This window comes from Dermacentor albipictus, chromosome 5 (genome assembly GCF_038994185.2).
Source record: "Dermacentor albipictus isolate Rhodes 1998 colony chromosome 5, USDA_Dalb.pri_finalv2, whole genome shotgun sequence".
NCBI classification, from domain to species: Eukaryota; Metazoa; Arthropoda; class Arachnida; order Ixodida; family Ixodidae; genus Dermacentor; species Dermacentor albipictus.
Window position 1 is genome coordinate 36,189,940 of NC_091825.1, and position 19,851 is coordinate 36,209,790.

The 19,851-nt window shown below is 45.8% G+C and overlaps 2 protein-coding genes across 3 annotated transcripts in view; both read left to right on the forward strand.

Moving 5' to 3' along the window:
- Lkb1 (Lkb1 kinase) overlaps nt 1-19,851 on the forward strand; it is a 95,931-nt gene that overhangs the window by 59,651 nt on the left and 16,429 nt on the right. For both annotated transcript variants that reach the window (XM_065441495.2, XM_065441497.1), the window contains exons 6-7: nt 6,708-6,844; nt 19,095-19,280. In XM_065441495.2, the coding sequence (XP_065297567.1) occupies nt 6,708-6,844; nt 19,095-19,280 (323 nt within the window). The remainder of the gene's footprint in view (nt 1-6,707; nt 6,845-19,094; nt 19,281-19,851) is intronic.
- LOC135909542 (piggyBac transposable element-derived protein 4-like) lies at nt 3,582-5,016 on the forward strand. Its single transcript, XM_065441520.2, has one exon. The coding sequence runs from the start codon at nt 3,664-3,666 to the stop codon at nt 4,933-4,935; it is 1,272 nt and encodes a 423-aa protein (XP_065297592.2). The 5' UTR covers nt 3,582-3,663; the 3' UTR covers nt 4,936-5,016.

Here is a 19,851-nt window from a genome sequence, read left to right on the forward strand (position 1 = left end):
AACAATCTACTGATGATTATTTGCAATAAGCATTTTTATTTCATCTAAGTTAATTAGTTTGAATTACTTCGGAAACTCGTACAAGTTCTCCCTATGTAAAGTTTTTCCTTTGCGTACGTGTTCACGAGAAGTGAATAAAAGTACTGATAGATTGCTTCAAGCAGAACCTCTCAATGGAAGTGTACCAACCGGTCGTGCATCGTACGGGTGACGGTCACGGATAGCGTTCAGGCATATTCTAGAACAGATTTCCACCCCTGTGACAATCTGTTGGCGTTTGTGGCGTAATCAGCACTTCCATCGACGACTTAAAAGATTTTGTCTGCAATTTCCAAATATAAAACGCATTATTTACGCCTTGACTGGAATGGAGATCGCGCGTGCCGACGCAGCTGTGAAGGCGCTCTCTATCAGCAGCCATCCCCGAGCGGTGGCGCCGCAGCGGGCGCACGGAGAACTAGGCCCGAGACGCCGTTCAGGCGCGACGCAACGGGCCGCACCTTGTGCTTTCGGATCGAGCGGCCGTGACACGACCATGTGCGGCGGTACACAAAGCCCACTGATACTAAACTGTCATCCGGGTTATCGGAGCCTTCACGTGTAGTAGATGTCGATTTGGCTGCCACGCACGCAGGCGTTTTGCTCCGCATTTAGCACAAGCTGTAATGGCACACAGGATTAAATAAAATGTGCTCACTGCGAGATCGCCTACGGTTCTTGTCTTTTTTATTTGTATCATTTAAATGCTAATTTCATTTTTGGCCTGGACACTGCGCAGTCACTCGTTGCGACGGGCGAACGACCACCATCATCATCATCGCTGTCGTCTGTCACGAGAGGTGGTGCGAGGCTTTTTTTATTGTAAACAATGATGGCGGCGGCCACGCAAGTGTGCTGTGGCGGTAGTTAATGCAATTTAAGCGACAACGAATGCATTTGAGTAGTTTCCGGACACAAATAGTGTTACATGAGTAGATTATTTGCGGACTGTTGTTTCAGAAAATTTCGTTGATGAGGGATTGCTATAGAAAAAAGTTTCGTTGTCGTGAGATAGGAAATGCATTGACTCCTGTGGCTGTTCGCCAGGGATCCGAAAATATTTCGTTGCGGCGAGAATTTCGTTCCCTCGGGATTTCGTTACCGCGAGTTTCGACTGTAGCCGGTAGTTCCTTAAAGTTAACGCATGGGTGCCAAGAGAAGGGAAGAACAGTTGAAGACAAGAGAATTAGTTGGTGTGGTGAAATTAGAAAATTTGCAAGCAAAGGAGGATGAGGTCTGCTGGCACAAGGCAGAGATAATCAAAGATTCTTGGGAGGAGCCCTTCGTCCTGCAGTGAACCTAAATTGGCTGATAATGATGATGATCCTTAGGCAACTGTGTATGTGCCACCAGATGCTTTGGCTTGTATAGCCTAGAATTTCGACGGACAAAGTCCCCGCACAAGGAGATGTGACTATGAGAAGTGCAATTCTGCATGTTGCTCATGTCTCCTTGTATGGTTTGCGTTTGTCCGTGCAGTCGATCATGTTTACAGAGATGACACAATTGTATACAAGATATACACAATTTGGACTTGATAATTTACCAGTCAGGCCAGCTATCCACCTGCCACATTGTTTGGCTGGCTGTGGCATTCTGCTGCTGAACACAAAGTTGAGTTCTCGATTCAGAGCCATGGAAGCCATAATCTGATGGGGGCAGAATCCAAAAATGTTTGTATAGCATGATTCAGACGTACATCATTAAGCTCTGGGTGGTTGACATTAACTTGAAGACCTTCAGAAGAGCATTTCTTGTGGTTGGTGTGTTGCTTTAAGTCATTAACTCGTTCCATGCCGAGGATGAGTCTGATTCATTCAGGAATTTCTTTTCGTATACCGAGTGCCACAAACTAGTGGCGGTCATTTTATCATTTTTCATTTTTCATTTCATTTTTATTTCCTTAAAGACCCCCTGCAGGGGGTTTTACATAAGGGGTGGGTTTAACGTGAGAAAGTAAAACATTCTTTTTCTTTTCATGATGACAGGTGGGATGTTACTTTTTCTAGGAAGGTTGATGGACAGGTGATGGCTACAATTTCATGGGGAAGGTCGTTCCAGTCGCTTGCTGTTCGGAGGAAGAATGACTGGGAAAATGTAGTCGTACGGGCACGTTGGCGTGAGACTTTCAGCGGATGACCAATTCGGCGAGACGTGCGTGATGGCGGTGCGCTGATGTATGGCTGCTGTTTGAGCTGGGAGTAATAAAATTTGTGAAATAGGCACAGGCTAGAAATACGGCGACGGAGGGAAAGACTGCATAATTGGGACTGTAGCTTGAGAGATGAGACACTGATATAGGGTGAGTATGAGCGGTGAATGAAACGGGCGGCTCTGTTTTGCACAGCTTCTAATGAGTCGATGAGGTAAGCTTGCTGTGGATTCCAGATGGCAGATGCATACTCAAGTTTTGGCCTGATTAATGATTTATAAGCAAGTAGCTTTACATTTTGAGGGGCGTCGTGAAGATGACGTTTAAGAAAGCCTAGTTTTTTATTCGCAGATGATATTAGCTTTGTTACGTGCTCGCGCCATGATAAGTCATTGCTGATAGTGATACCGAGGTAAGTATAGGACGAAACGAGTTCGACAGGGGAATCGGAAATCTTGTAGGTAAATAAATGCGGGTTGTGACGACGATGAAAAGACATGAGTTTGCACTTATTAGGATTAAGCGTCATCAACCAGTGATTGCACCATGATTGAATGCGGTTAAGATTGTCCAGAAGGGATTCTTGATCAGCGGTATTAGTAATTGGGGCATAAATAACGCAATCGTCGGCGAACAGACGGACATGACATGATAAGTTTTGTGGTAGATCATTAATATAAATTAAGAATAGGAGGGGGCCAAGGACAGTTCCCTGAAGAACGCCCGATGTTACTGGTAGACGGTTAGAGGTGTAGTTGTTAACCCATTGGCTTCCGCGGCCGGCGATCCGCCGGCCGCACCGGCTGAGGCCAAAGTCACTTTGGCCGGCGAATCGCCGGCTGCTCAGGGTATGGTTTGTTTCGGGTTTCTTCGATAGATGGCAGCACAACACAACTTGTGTAGTGATTGATTCATGTGTTTTCCACCAGATGGACATAGTTGTCCACAGTCTGAGGTCAGTTTTGTTGTTTTTGGAGACAAAAAGTTCGGACTCCCGTCTCTTTCCAAACATGGCGTCGCGGAGAAAGCGCGCTTTGACGGCGGAAGAAATTCTCAATCTTGTGTTCGAGAGTGACGACGAGAGTGACAACTGCGATGAAGAGGATGTTGTGTCAGATGACGAGAGTGACCGGATTACGGATAGCGACAGCGACGACGAAGACAACTTGTGTTTAGCGCAAGATCCGTGCGGCTCTCGGCCACCATCTCCGAAGGCGCGAAAGCTAGAAGACTGGCAATGGGGAGCAGCTGACACAGTGGAAAAGGTTGTGAAGAACACCTTTAGTGGTCAACCGGGCATCAAACGAGCCATCCAGCTACAAGTAGGTGCAAATCCCAGTGCTCTGGCAATGTTCAACGCTCTCCTCGGAGACGAAATTTGGAGCACCATCGCATTACACACAAATGCCTTTGCATGCGAGAAACAGCGTTTGCATCCCGATCCCGGTTGGCATGAAACAACACCAGATGAAATGAAAGCTTACTTCGCCATGTGTGTTTTGATGAGCCAAGTGAAAAAAAGCACTATTCAATCTTATTGGTCAACAAGAACTGTTATAAGCACACCATTTTTTGCTTCTGTGATGTCAAGGCAGCGTTTTTGGGCACTCTCAAAATATCTGCATTTCTGCGACAACTCTCTCCCTCAAAGTGGAGATAGACTGTGGAAGTTGCGCCCTGTGCTCGACCACGTACTGAAATGCATTGACACAGCCTATGATCCGGAAGAGTGTCTGGCAGTTGATGAAAGCCTTATGAAGTTTCGTGGTAGGCTCTCCTACGTCCAGTTTAACCCTTCGAAACGGGCAAGATTTGGCCTTAAGTTCTATAAACTGTGTGAGTCTTCAAGCGGCTACTGCCTGAAGTTTTCGATTTACACAGGAAAAAGTGAGAAGACTCCAGTTACCGCCGGATTGTTGTGCAGTGAGGCAGTTGTAATCGACCTTCTTGAAAAACGTCTGCCCGATGGCCACACAGTGTTTATGGACAACTGGTATTCTTCGCCATTGCTGTTTCGTCACCTAAAAGAAGCTGGTTCAAATGCTGTCGGCACAGTCCGCCTTCACCGAAAGAACATGCCGAAGGATTTCAAGGCGAAGCTGCAAAAAGGCGAATGCAAGTCCCTCTTTGCGCGAGGCATCATGGCCCTCACTTGGCAAGATAAAAAGCAGGTCACAATGCTGTCAACATGCCACAGTTCAACTGGTCTCACTGATACTGGAAAAAAGGGTCGCAAGACTGGCTTGCCAGTTCTGAAGCCGCAGGTTGTAATCGATTACAACCGAGGCATGGGTGGAGTGGATCGCGAGGACCAACAACTGGCTTCCTTTCCAATTATGCGAAGATACGCCAAAGGCTACAAGAAAATCTTCTTTTATATTATGGACATCGCTGTTTATAACAGCTACGTTTTAGCTGCCAAAGCATCAGGCAAGCGGCTCCACTACACAGACTGGAAAGTGAACCTCGCAGAGGAGATTCTCGAAGCGGCCGTTTTGCCCCAGTACCATGGTAGACGTAAGCCGCCTGTCGCGGCTACACCAATGCGGCTGCAGGCTTCGGAGTGGGCTCATTTTCCTCGCAATATCCCACCAAACAAAATCAAGCAGAATCCGTCCAGGCTATGCTTAGTCTGCAAGACACACGGGAAAAAGTCGGAGAGCCGATGGGAATGTGAAAAATGTGAAGTTGCACTTCACATGCCTGTATGCTTCAAAGCTTTTCATACACGCAAATCATATTAGGCGGTATGATGCAGCGATCCCTTCCGAATAGAATAAAGTAAATTTTGTTTCTCTACGAGGTGTACAGCGGAGTTTATCGCTTTTTTTCAAGAGCGGCTCGCGCACCCAACGCGCGTCGCTTTTTCCGCGCGGAATACCAGGCAGGAAACGCGGCGGAGGGCGCGGAAGCCAATGGGTTAATAGTAACGGACTGTGAACGATGTGTGAGGAATTCTTTTAACCATGCAATAATTTCTCGATGCAAGTTTAGTGTGGACAGTTTTAAGAGCAGACGTTGATGAGGTACCTTATCGAATGCTTTGGCAAAGTCTAAAAAGATGGCGTCAGTTTGTAAGTTAGCATCAAGGTTGGAATGAAGATCGTGAAGAAAGATGGCAAGCTGTGTCTCACATGAAAGGCCTTTTCTAAATCCATGTTGGGATGGAGTGAAAAAATTTATAGAGTCTAGATGCTGCATTATCTGGGAGTAGATAACGTGTTCCATTAGTTTACAAGGGATGCTAGTTAGGGAAATGGGGCGATAGTTGAGTGGAGAGTCTCTGTTACCTGATTTGAAAACAGGAACGACCTTCCCCATCTTCCAGTCTTCTGGGATGATACCTGTGGCGAGTGACTGAGAGAACAATAGGCATAAAAACTTGGATGAAATGTCCTTAGTGTTTTTGAGAAACTTAGTGTTAATTTCGTCCGTTCCGGCTGACGATGAAATTTTCAATTTGTCGGTTTCGCACGAAATGCCATTTGGATGAAAAATTATGGCTGGCATTGCTAGTTCAGTAATGGAGGGTGGTGAAAGGAATGTATCTTCAGGTTCTTTCGTGAATACTGATGAAAATGCAGTATTAAATATATTGGCACACTGAGCATCACTAACAGAGTCGCCGTTATCATTAGTAAGGGTGATGTCGTGCGATTGCTGGGGATTTATCACGTTCCAAAATTTTCTCGGGTTAGTTGTTATCATTTTGGGTAAGTCGTTATGAAGAAAGAAACGTTTCGCGCTTTTCACTGCTGTCAAGTACGCATCTTCAGCGCTGTAGTATTTTTCCCATGCAGAAGAGCTGGGTCTAAGTTTAGCTGCACGGTACAGCCGCTGCTTTTTATTTTTTAGTCTTTTGAGCGTTTTATTGAACCAAGGATTGACATGAACGTGGTGCAACTAGGCTATAGCTTCCCAGAAAATGGATATCTTTATAGGTGATGTTGGCAGAAACTCGGTGGATATCTTGCTCCCCTGGGTTTTAAAAGTGGTGTCAATGTGTTAGGCAGTTGCAGCGATGACCGCCTTTTTCAGTGTCGGAATTGGTGGGTTCTTCGACGCTTGTTTACCTTAACTAAACAATTGAACCTGGAAAGCTGCAGTGAGTAGTGTTGAGATCTTCAGCTATGTAGTGACGGCTGTGAGAAAGAGTTCAAGCTTTTCCTGGCTTCTCTCGCGTGGATGTGGCTCAGCGAAAACGCTGCACTGCCTGCGCCTCTGCGATTTCCTTTTCTTGTGGGGCCAGGAATTGTGCTTTGCATGCAGGATGACGAAAGCACACTTGAATTTCAGTCTACGAAATTTCCAGCTTCATGTCTACAGAAAACAACTAATTAAGTGCTCACATTACATTAACGAAAGATGCTCACAGTTAATCCGTATAAAAAGTGTGTTATAACTTTTGATGGTTTTCTCTAAAAAATAAAAACTTGCACAGAAAGGGTTAACACCACTGATTCACCAAACTATCCACTATTCCAATTGTCTGTCATCCTTGTGTTATGATGTGCAGGCACTGGATCGCTTTGCTGTGGACGACACTTGTCATACAAGCCAGGGTTCACCGGCCTTCCAGCCGCCTGAGATTGCCAATGGCCTGGACTCCTTCTCTGGCTTCAAAGTGGATGTATGGTCATCGGGCGTCACTTTGTGAGTGGCCAAGAAGCGTGGTTTGTCATGTGGTGTGGCATTGTAAACGCAAGAGATGTGATGGCAAGCTGCTGAACTAATAGTGTGTTTGAGTGCCAGAGCATGAGTGGGTGGCTACGTTACTGGTAAAAGAAGCATGCCTACCAAGCCAAATAGTTGGGTGCCATTGGTCTGACACTTAGCTGGTCAAGTCACAAACTCTTGGGGGCTAACGTCATGTGTTTGGAGACAGTGGCATGTTGCATGAAGTGCACGTGCAGGCTTTTCGGGATCTTCCCTGTGTTGATGTTATCTCCTAACAGAATAGTCGGTGTGCTGGTTGTTGTGGCAATCATTCTGATAGATATGATAAGACAAGTTAACTTCGAAGTGCTCTTCATTCATTGCAAGATCCACAGGGAAGCCTTAGCCTCGAAAAGAGCACAGTGTTCAGCTGATATTTTTGGTGAGTCATGTTGTGAAGATTATCAGTAATCAAGCATTAGCCAAAACCTGCTGAGATGTTTAAAGAATTGTGCAAAGAAGGTGGCAGTGCTGCCACCCCTGTGCCAAATTGCACCAGGTGAGATTTCCTGCGCCATCCTGATAAAAAAAAAGCATGATTTTGCAGTGAATTGTGAAAAAATGAGCAACTGCACTATAGTACGTATACGAGGTGTGACACAAAAGAAACGAGACTAAGTGTGTAGCTTGAAAAAGGAGTGGAGTTGGCAACAACTGTTTTGCTGACATAATCCCACACACCTCCTCTATTCATATGGCCAGTTTCGTCGGAATTGATCTCGCCAGTTGGGAGTGCTGCGTCATTGAGTGAACATGTGCAACTGCATTGTGCTGGAAAAATGTCTGATGTAAAAACTGAACAGCGAATCAACATCAAATTTCTTGTGAAACTTAAGAAATCAGCCAGGGAAACATCTCAAATAATAACCGAGGCTTATGGAGATGTAACTTTGTCTCGTGCACGTGTGTTTGAATGGCATAAGCGGTTTTCAGGGGGAAGGGACAGTGTGGAAGAGAATGAAGGTGCTGGGTGCCCAAGGTCAGCGATTACAGTCCAAAACATTGCCAAAGTTCGTGATGTGATCAGTGGTGACCGAAGATTAAGTGTTCGTGCAGTGGTGGAGTTGGTTTACTTGGATAGGGAAGCTATCTGACGCATTTTAACGGACGAATTACGCATGAGGAAGATTTGTGCAAAGGTTGTTCCAAAAGTTCTGTCCGTTGACCAAAAACAGTGCCGTAAGGACGTGTGTGTGGATATGTTAGAAGGCATTGCAAACGAGCGAAATTTGTTGGAATCTGTTGTAACATAGTGATGAGACATGCATTTTTACCTATGACCCAGAAAGTAAGCGCCAGTCAATGCAGTGGAAGTCTCCAGGATCCCAAAGACCCAAAAAAGCACCAATGTCAAAATCAAAATTCGAGGCAATGTTAATTGTCTTCTTCGACATTAATGGAATTGTAATGATTGAGTGGGTTCCCAGTGGTCAGACTGTTAATCAACACTACTACATTGAAGTACTAAAAAGACTTCGTGAAAAAATTACGAAAAAAAGGTCGCAGTTGTGGAGTGACGGATGGCTGTTGCACCAGGACAATGCACCCGCTCACACGGCCCTATCGGTCAAGCAGTTTCTGACCAGCAAAAACATTACTGTGCATCCTCCTTATTCACCTGATTTGGCTCCATGCGACTTTGTTTTACTTCCTAAAGTTAAATCTTGCTTAAAGGGAACCCATTTTACCTCAGTTGAAGAGGCCCAGGCAAAAACGGAGAATCTCGAAGCGCCTTCCGAAAACCTCGTTCCAGACCAGTTACCAGCAATGGCAGCACCGAATGCAGAAGTGTGTGAATGCTGAAGGGGACTACTTTGAAGGTGATAATGTCACAGAGAACTGATTCAGTAAGTACAATAAGTTATTGGACCAGTCTCGTTTCTTTTATGTCACACCTCATATGCCGCTGCAGACGTTTGTTATACTTGCGATTTTGTGCCATTGAAATAACTTACATTTTGACAGTTACATGGGTCTCATTCGTATTAAGTGAAAGTTCAGCGCACATGGCTTAATAAATTGAACTTCACATTATCTATGCGTTGATGATTGAAAATTCGGACTCGACGGTGACCCCCTAAATGTCCGATTGATCGGGAGTCCAAAATATCAAAATTTGCCAGAAAACAAGTGACATTATTCCATGAGTAGCTAAAAAAAGTGCCATATTGGATGACCATTTTTGAGGATAGAGTCGAGCCCACACATAACGGCCCCACTTAAGACGAACTTTCGCTTAAAACAAATGAGACCCGTGTAACCATCAAAATGTAGGTTATTTCAACAGCACAACATCGCATGTATAATGAATGTCTTTGAGCCCTAGCGATTAGTTACAGCGAAAGGGGGACATGAACCTAGCACCACAATGCACAAAAACAATGGGGGCCTCTGACCCCTTAAAGGCACCGGCTGTTTTCCACAGCCTCCTCGCAGGTGAACTGGCCGTGTCATGCCCCCTCTCAAGCGAGCTACCCTGACCCCCCCCTAACACAAGCTGCCCACGAGTGTAGGCTTGTGGTTTCCCAAATCACCCTCTCGCTGTGCACGTCTGCTTCATCAATTGCAGCGCTTTGTACTGCCTTTCAGTTTGTGTGGTGCGAGCGCTTTGTTCTAGTCGGGCTTAAGTTGTTTTAAGGATGGCGGACAGGAATGCCGTGCCTGCAGTGTTCACAAAATGCAAAGCACTGGACATTGCAACAAAGCAAGCAATTTTGATGGAACTCTCTGAAGGTGCTAAAAACTGCACATCGTTGAAGTACAATGTGTCGAAATCAACCATCTTGACGATTCTTAAGAACAAGTAAAAAATTTCCAACTCGGACGCCGACTCAACAGACAGAAAGTGCCTGCGGAAGGCCACCTATGTGGACGTAGAGGATGTGCTGCTCAAGTGGTTCATCGACACCCAGGCTTGCAACGTTCCAATAAGTGGACCTGTAATGCTGGGAAAAGCTAAAAACTTCACATTCCTGCTAGATTTTCCTGACTTCTGCCTAGGAAGTGGCTGTCTACATCGATTCAAAGTGCGGCATGGGATTGTTTTTAAATCGATTGTTGGTGAGGGGGCTTTGGCAAGTGACCAAGACTTGGCTTGTAACAAACCGAGCTATTATTTGCAAGCTACACGGAGCAACACATGTACAGTGCAGACGAAACTGCTTTATTTTATCGGATGATGCCGAACAAAAGGCACGCCATGAAAGGCGACTTGTGCGCTCTTGGCAAACACAGTAAAGTGCACGTTACCGTACTTCTGTGCACTAATATGGATGGTAGTGACCGGCCCATGCCCTTTGTAATCGGAAAATCAAAGAAGTCGTGTTACTTTTGGGGCTGTGTACCCGTGCCCTACAGGTGCAATACTAAGACCTGGAAGACGTGCAATTTATTCACTGAGTGGCTGGGTGAGTTTGACATGCAGAGGCTAGGCAAGCGGGTGCTGCTTGTGCTGGACAACTGCTTAGCATGTGCAAACTTCTCTCACGGCAGTGGCTACTTTTCCTGCTGCCCAGTACCACTTCGGAAGTGCAGCCGCTTCATTTGGGCATATGCGCCTTTAAGGCATCATATAGGCGCCGCATTGTGGAGCGCTTGCTCATCGATGTTGACTGCCCGGCCGCCAGATTGCTGCTTCGAGTTTCATTGTATTCAGCTGTTGAGATGGTGAAGGCGGCCTGGGCAGAGGTGACAGCCGCTTGCATGTGGGACTGTTTCCACAAGGCCGGATTCCCCAGAAGTTCTCAAAAATCTGTATATGGGGGCTCTTAACTGCTCCAAAATTAGCATGCTGCTGCAAATTGTTCCAAATCTCAGTTTGTCAGTGGCACCACTGAGGTGGTGCTCAGTAGAAAATCTGCCTCTTGAAAGCAGAAGCGTGCTGGCTGTCACGTGTGAATGTGGTACGCGGAGTTCCTCACCTGCATGGGGAAGTGGCTGTGTTCATCATGAATGACACAGCTCTGGTGGAGCCACAGTAGTGCTGCACTGTTCTTTTACACATAGTATAGTAAAGAAAGGGCCAGGTGCCTGTCTCATATTTTACTACTATGTGTCATCCTCTTTAATGCCATTTCTGCAAAGATGAACCTGTACCAACTAGGCCAGTAACAAGTCCTACTCTGGTGGAGTCATCCGTTCAAAGCACATTCCTGATAGCATAGGCTTACAAGGCTGACATGTTTGAGCAGTTCAAAGAGGTCTTAACTGGAGTTTGCAGGGCTGGCAAGTACCATATTTACTTGATTGTAACAGGAATCTTTATCATAATTATTGTTCCTTTAATTTGATCCTCGTGGTACATTCGAATAACGGCAAGATTGTTCATTTTAAGATAATTCTTCCAAACCCCACTGTTTTTTAATGCTAAGTTGGCAACCTGTACCTTTACGTTTTGATCTAATTCACAGACAAGCCTGCCGAAGTCAAAGCTTGTTTTTTGTTTGAATTGAGGACATTTTCGCTGTTCTTATGACTGGTGTTACGGTGATGGTGCTGCAGTACCCTGCGTTACGTGCCTCGACTCCATTCGTAACGTTACGTGACAAGTCAAATGAGTAGACGAGTCGCAGATGGCGGGACTAGCGGGAGGCCCTCTTTATTTGCAAGGTCATTTGGAAGGGCTCAATCTGTGGACCTCGTAGGCATCTGGTACTGCCCCAAATGAAATGGTTGTTCAACCTTTTAAGAAGTTCTTAATCTGAAACAATCTCCACAGCATGGAAGATGGACTGCACTGAACGACCCTGACAAGTGTTCTAGCGCTGCGCCAAGCTTACTATCTTCACACAGTGCCAGGAGTGCTGTCGGCCGAATGCTTACAAGGGTTCTGTGCCAGGACGAGCTGAGTCTTGCGAAAGCAAAGCTATTTCTGAAAGTGATTGCCCGAGAATACCACCCAACGAAAACTCTTACTCCTTCTCAGACGATGATGAGCAAAAAGAACTTGTTTGTGAATTGCAATTCCTTGAATAAAGGCACCGTTTCTTTTTCTATTCATCTCGCGTTACATTCATGGTTTTGTTGTTTTTATTTCACATGACTAGAAAGTCCACCTTCACGTTACAATCGTGGTTGTGTTACAGTTGAGTAAATATGGTAAACTTATTACAGTGCAGTCCAGTTATAGCGATAGCACATATAACAATATATCGGTTATAACGATGGGTCAAGGTAACAGTGTCATTTTATGCATTAGGTATATGGGGGAAAAATCTTATACAAGGTGTCCCACATAACTTGAGTCGAGAATTTAAAAATGAAAGGCGCATCGGAAGCGAATTGAACCAAATGCATACTATTCGCCATGGCCTACAGTAACTCAGACAATGTTTTGTTTTCCCCCTAACTCACTAATTAAGTTTGATTAACCAACTTTTTCATTATTGGCTGAGGACCCCAAGTATGATACGCAGATTTGTAGAGCACCTTCAAAAACCACCGATTATGTTGTTTCCTTTGTGATATGTCTCATGTAGTTCTTTTTTCCAGGTTACAAGGAAAGCTCGCGAAATATGAAAAGACCCACGGGATGGAGTGCTTGAGCAGTGGTATCATGTTGCTCTCAAGCGTGTGTTCGGTGAACAAGGTTGGCTCCTGTTGGATGATGGCAAAAATGCATGCTGCTGGCCGAGCGCTACCAATGAGATAAAGAATGCCGTGCCGCTTCCTCGTTGCCAGTCATGATGCAGCTGACGTTGTTCACCAAACGCACGCTTGGCATAATGTGCCATTCAGTGGGCCAATACTTGCTGCCAACGCTAAAAACTTCGCTTTTCTTCTGGGACGGCCAAATTTTGAGCCTAGAGGAGGCTGGATTCAGCGTATTAAAGAGTGGCATGGCATCGTTTATAAAAACGTGGTAGGGGAAGCAGCGACCTTGGACACGCAGGTGAAGCAGCAGCGGCTACTGACGAAACTGCGTGGCACGCTGGAGCATTACGCAGACAAGGACATTTACAACTGCTACGAAACTGCTCTTTTCTTTTTTTTTTTCAAATTTGGCGTCGAAGACGTACACTTTTAAAGGAGATACATGCCCCGGCAGGAAGCACTGTAAACATAGGGTGACTGTGTTGCTATGCGTTAGCATGGACGGGAGCCATCACCTCAAGCCTTTCGTTATCAGGCGATCCAAGAAGCCAGCATGCTTCAAGAATCAGCACATCCCTGCTTGCTATTGCAGTAACAAGAAGGTGTGGATGACTTGCGACTTGTTCGAGGAGTGGCTGCTCGAGTTGGACAGCATAATTGAAAGTCAAGGCAGAAGAGTATTGTTGCTACTGGACAACTGTAGCGCACACAGTTTTAACCCAAAGCTGACATCGGTCGAATTGGTGTTTCCACCTCCCAACACAATGGCAAGCCTGCAGCCATTGCACGCCGGCGTGATAGCCAACTTTAAGGCTTTATATCGGTGGCACATGCTGAAGTGGCTAATCTTAGTCATTGACCGCACATCTCCGGGCACGTCAGGCCGCGCAGATGGGCCCCCTGACCTGAAAATCAGCCTTTTGAAGGCTATGTGCTTCGTCTATGGTGCGTGGTATGAGGTGAAGCAGTCCAATATACAAAACTGCTTCGAAAAGGAGGGCTTTATGCGCCAGGATGAACCTACCCCCCCCCCCCCCCCCTACTGATAGTGAGACCGACATGGTGGATGTTGCCAACATGACTGAGCTCTGGGAGCATGTCGCTACTGGTGGCACAGGTGGTGCGTCGATGGAGGAGTTCTTGGCTGCAGACAGTGCTGCCTCGTTCTGCGATGACATTGCCGACGAAGCGATCACTGAAGGTGTGCTGTGATGACAGACGGCAATGTTGCGCGACGGTGGCGATGGCAGCACCGACAGTGACAACGAGATTGACAGTGGCTCCTTGACCCCGACCTCGATGTACACGCAAAGTACATTGTCGTCGATTGACTCCTTAATTGATTTTATGCATTCCAAAGGATTGCCGCCAGTTTTCGCGCAGCAGCTAGAAGCTATGCATACCGCAGTTGTGAAGCTGAAACTGCCGCGAAAGCAAGTGCAGATTTCAGATTATTTCAGCACACCTAATGCTTGACAGGATGTTTGGTGCTAGAAATAAAGTTTTGTTTTTCACAGAGTATTTTCTGCAACATCTATTCTGTAGTGCAAGGGGCAAATTTGGCTTCGGAGCTACAGAGGTACGTTCAGCGGATTTTTTTTAGGCAGTCCAGATTTAGCGATCATCGCTTACAGCGATCAAATTTTTGGTATTGATATTGTTATCAGTGGGCTGCACTGTAGTACTACTGAACAGATAAAGGCTTTCTGCTCTATACTGCAGAGCTGGATAAGGCGCACCCGCCAGGGTAGCTTAGTGGTCATGGCATCGCATGGCATTGCATGGCTTAAGTTCGAGGTCATAGGCTGAATCCTAGCCACAGCAGAACATAAAACTGCAGGTGCTTAAGCAGGGTGTCTACCAACCGGGAAAACCGGGAAAACCGGGAATTCTCAGGGAATTTGAACAGTCTGGAAAAACTCAGGGAAAACTCAGGGAAAACTCAGGGAATTTGTGCTTCTGTCAGGGAAAATTAGCTGCAACTTTATTGAAAGGGAACGAAAGTCGTGTTAATGCTCGCTCCAGTAACAGAGGAATCGCAATGAATCGTCATTGACGCCGTGTCATCGGCACGATGTGTTGCCAGAGTAGTTAACGACCGATTTTCCAGACGCTTTTTCGGACATGCCCGATAATTTGCACGGCTTTGCGGCACCACCACGTACTCCATATAGTAAATGTATATTGCCCTGACTGCAAGTCTGAAATGGAATTAATAAAAGCCGCCACCGCCGCCATTTTGATTATCTCGCCGCCTCGAACTGGCACTATCGCACGCAGATCCGCCGGCAGCCGTAGCTACCACCACGGCAACGTTAGGCCTATGCTTCTACGTTCGCTGTTAAGCTTCTTGAGGTGCGGTGCCGTGTTTTTCATTGAAAGAACTCGCCGCTGTCAGCAATGGCACCAACACCATGTTTGTAATCTTCGCCATTGGCTTCGAAGCTCTCAGAGCACACACAACGCGTTTCGTAATGCCAGTCTCCGAAAGTTAGCTTCGCCTCATTACAGCAGTGTTAGGCGGTGAAGCTTAACAATCGTGGGAAGGGGCAATTGTCACGGGACACAGTATGTATTCCTTAAATATACGCGCGTGCACCCCCATCTCCTGTCACAGCACGAGCACTGATATGCCTAATAAGTGTACTGGCAGGCATTAAGAACTTTTGCGGACCTGCCTGTGCCAATTTTAGCCCTTATAGGCAGTTAGAGACATGCATTCATTTTTTTTTGGACTGCCCGATTTTTCGGATGTTTTTGCGGCCCCTAGGAAGTCCGAAATCTCGGACATTGACTGTACAACCGACCAAGAGGATGCTTCAAATGATCCATAGGGTGAACGTGTGGCAGAAGGAGGATTAGAACAGGAAGGACCGACGTCCTGAGGAATTAACGGGAATATAAGCGTGCTGCCACCTCTTTGAAGGAGCTTGAGCTCAAAAAACAAAGCGTTGGCTGGTGCCGAGATGCAGGTGTCCCTCATTCAAACCAAAATAAGCTTTTTAAAGCAGTGAAACCCTACACTGAGATGTTTTGTACGGGCTGAGAGTATGTCATTGTCAGGACAGTTGAGATTGACTTCCCAGCTGCTGAGAGAGAATCTTAGTTGTGACAAAGTTCAGGCTTCATACCGATGAGCTTGCTATCGGTTGATAGAAATAGCTCATATTAAAAAAATATTTACTTATGTATGCATCTCCTCACATTCGTATTTGTAAATGTTCGACCCAATTGGCAATGGGTTTTATCATTTTTTCACTGTGCATTTTACTAACACCTTCCTTCTGTTTCCTTTTTAAATAAAATAGATATTAATCCTTACTATTCAAACTGGATTAAGTCATTTTTTTGTTTCAACATGCTTACTAGAGAGTGACAGTATCAGGCAACATGGTGTCAGCCTGTCTTGACATAAAACAAAGTTCTGGCTCATTCAGGGAATTTAGCAAAAGTGCTCAGGGAAAACCTGGAAAACTCAGGGAATTTGGAAATGTCAGCTTGGTAGACACCCTGTTAAGGTTCATCTGGAGTCGCCCACTATGGTGCGCTTCATAATAAAATTGTGGTTTTGGCACATAAAACCCCAGAATGTTTTTTATTAGCTGCGTAAACAAGGGGACAAGATCTTCTAAAAAGTAATGCTGGTTTCTTGCACTGGTGGGAGCTGCCTTTCTGCCTCAGACAATTGTGTCGTGGTAACATACCTTGTCACTCTCAGGCACGTGTCTGATTATTTCCCAGAAATGGGCAATGTTCAGTGGACTTTGTAGTAATTTTATGTCGGTAGGTCGGCTTTCAACAACGGTTCTGAAATTAAAAATGAATTTATATCGCTTAGAAGTAAGAGTGCCGGTAAAAAGAATTTTGCAGCTGCAGATGTAATGATTTGGGTGAAAATGTGGAAACCATCATAAATGGTTGTTAGTGTAAGCAAATAGCCAAACACTTCTGGAAAGCTATTCACTTTATTAGCCCTTTAATCCCTAATCCCGAGCTGTGCTCATCATGGGAGACTGTACCAATGCCACCAATGATGAGTCGTTGCACTTCGACGATGCACGAGATCATCCATTCCAATCGCCTCCGACTACTGCAGTAATGCACAGTGAGCACAGTGCACGAGCGAGCAATTGGAGGCCGAATGCTGCCCTGGCTCCGCTGCAAATCCGATTGAGCAGAGCATGATGGTGCGCCCAGTTGGCTTTGACATTTTTGCAGCCAACTACATTGCACGCCTTTCTCCCCTCCATCTCCTCCATCTTTCACTTCTGTCTCTCGCATATGGTTGGCTTTGCAATCACATCTATGGCTGTTCCGAACCTTTGACATCAAGCTTTACGCTCTCCACTTTCTCCTTGCACTCCTTCGTTTATCAGTGCAAGATGGCGAAATTTTTGGTATGGGATGTAGTCATAGAAACGTCGTCACGTTAAACTGCCAGCCTGTTCCCACACAGAAAAACTTCAGTTTGGCCCAATCGCTGTTTACTGCATATCCTATTGACAGCTGGTAAAGATGAGGACAGGGGAAAAGAACACAAACAACGACCCCTTTGACTATACCTCCTCGATGGGGTGGTGGATGGGCTACTTTTATTTAACACAACTTATGCCTGCGAACAGGCATTTTCAGCTCTGGCATACACTGAAAACAAGTATGCGAGGAATTGCGTAGAAGCAACACCCGATTTGAAGCGGAACCTGAGTATAACCAATCTACATATTGAATTTTTTATTAAATGGGAACAAGTTTATCTGGCACACTAAAATATCAGCTTTCTTTTTGGTGAGCAGGTAGAGCGGTAGATGGACTACTTGTCTTTATCACAGCGTTTGCCTGCAAGCAGGGATTTTCAACTCTGACATGCGCCGAACTACTATAAAAGAAAAACTAGAAGCTGCAATGATTTGGGCACAATAAATAGTGTTAACCATACAATGGCTGCCTGTACCTGGACGCTTCTTTGGGTGGATCTTTGATACCTTGCATCGGTTTAAGGGTTGAGATTTCCCGAGGCCATAAAATGTGAAAATCCTTGATATATGTAATTGCAGCCGTTTCCCCTTAATCTTCTACGTGGTGATGACAACGCTAAACGTGGCTCACAGTTTTCAGTTTCCTGAGAACAAGTTCTCAAATTTGTGAAACGTGAAAATGTAGTTCAGAATACCTGTGGGGCTGCCGAGCAACTTCTTCGCATTCTAAATGCTGCACACCGTAATCAACAGCAAATCCCTGTCGCGTGCCAGTGCCGACTTCTTCGTGTCATGTTCGATAGCATGGACATGTCTAATTTTTCTTCTATGCTGAGCACCCGGCGTCTTTTTTATCCGAGCTTCAGCATGACGTGGGTCCTCACTAGCATGATGCCACAACGCTCTCTGGCACGGCGTCGAAATGATGATGTGGCTTCACGCGCAAATGTTCAGGGCGCTTGGAGGCCGTTATTCCGATCTCTGAGGCTTGTTGTTCTGCCGGGCCACCCGATGGAGACAACGCACCGCCATGTTTTTCGCGACGAAAAATGGAAACGCTGCGTTTTAACCAATGTGTATGCAATAAGCTGGTACGGTTTATGCGGATATAAAACACAGTATGTTCAATGGCTGCTGAGTCGGGTATTTGACTTTAATACTTTTAAAACTAACTACTGTTTAAGCGGGTACGGTTTAACAATGTTTTACTGTATAACCCAAACGTGCTACCCTTCCGTGCTGCTGGCGGTGCAGAGTGAGTGTCAGGTTTTGCTCCGGTGGCATCATAGGCATCGTATTCCAGGGCCGCCTACCAGCTTGATTTTGTTTTTTTGCCTTGCTGTCTAAAGCCCTACGCAATAGGAAAACAATGTGCGTCTCGGGTTTCTCAGGTCCCTGCAGCAGGACATTCATCGGTGTCTCGTCTCATGCCTCAACAATTTACACCAACTGGACACGTCAAAACTCGCTGCCAAAATGCCCCACTTGAAGGAGCTTCTTACTCGGGTGAAACTTGAGGAGTGCAGACGTAAGCTTGAAAACTGGAAAATCTACAACGCGCGTCATGGGCTGCTGGGGCCTCACCTGCTAGGCATCTGTTCGCGTCTCATGCAACAACGATTTGCGCAACACTTCACTTTACGTAGACGTCAACTACAGTTGAGTCGGCCAAATTTTGTAGTAATTATGGATAGTGCACTTTCTTGGCTAGTATGTTTTCTTTCGAATTTTTCTTTTGCACAACCTGTGAACGAGGTGCAACGTACTACTTGCTTGTTTAAACTGAAATGTAGAAATGATGAAGTGAAGGGAAATGAAAGTGACAAAAAGCAACTTGCCAAAGTTGGGAATGGAACCTTATTTCCACTTTGTGTGCGATGCTCTTACCAGTTGCACTGCTGTGGCACCATTTTTTCATCCACTTTTTTTGGTTACTTTATGTTTACTAGATCTGGCTGTGGCACTGTTGGCCAACGCCCCAACTCACGACCCTAATGACAGATGTGGAACATCCTTTTACTCAAGGGGTCACGTAGGGCAAAATATTGAACTTTTGTGTTGTTGTATGTCACATATATTGTGTGCATTAAAGACTGCCACATACCAGTGCACTCGTGCAGATTCAACATAACAACGGGCAAGTACCCATTCGAGGGGGACAACATCTACCGCCTGTTCGAGTGCATTGGCCGGGGAAATTTCGAGCTGCCCTCTGACGTGGAGCCCACACTGGGCGACCTGCTGTGTGGGATGCTGCGCAAGGACCCACAGGCACGTCTTAGCCTTCAACTGGTGCGGCGGCACGAGTGAGTGACGAAGGGCTTGTTCATATGTTAACAGCGAGCGCAAAAGACACAGTTACGAGGGAGGTGTAAAGCACAGCATGAAACCCATCCGTCAGCTGAAGTGTGGAAAGAACGAAAACTGGTAACTCTATCTGTATATGCTCTAGTAAAGGCAATGCCAACTAGCCAATCATGTATGCACATGTTCATTCTCGAAAGATGGTGGTTCACCTTGGCATTGGTATACACAGGAGAGTGGATAACCGGCCCAGTTGGTACAGATTCATGGTTGATTGGAAGCGCAAACACATGCAACGAGGAAAGAATGAGGCACAACGAGTGCTGACTGGAACTAAATTTTATTCACACACAGAATAAATACATGAGAAAAGCATGAAGACAGGAGTAAAAAAAAAAAACATAAGAGCTGTATCGTAATGACGACTCGTGAAGAGAGAGAGAGAAACAACTTTATTTGCCACTGCAGGGTAGGAAGTTAGGGCAGGTAAGCCTAGTGTGGCTCCCAGGTGGGGGCGACGTCTTGGGCCCACGAGACGAGTGTAAGTTGCGTTTTCTTGTCTGCTCTTGTGAG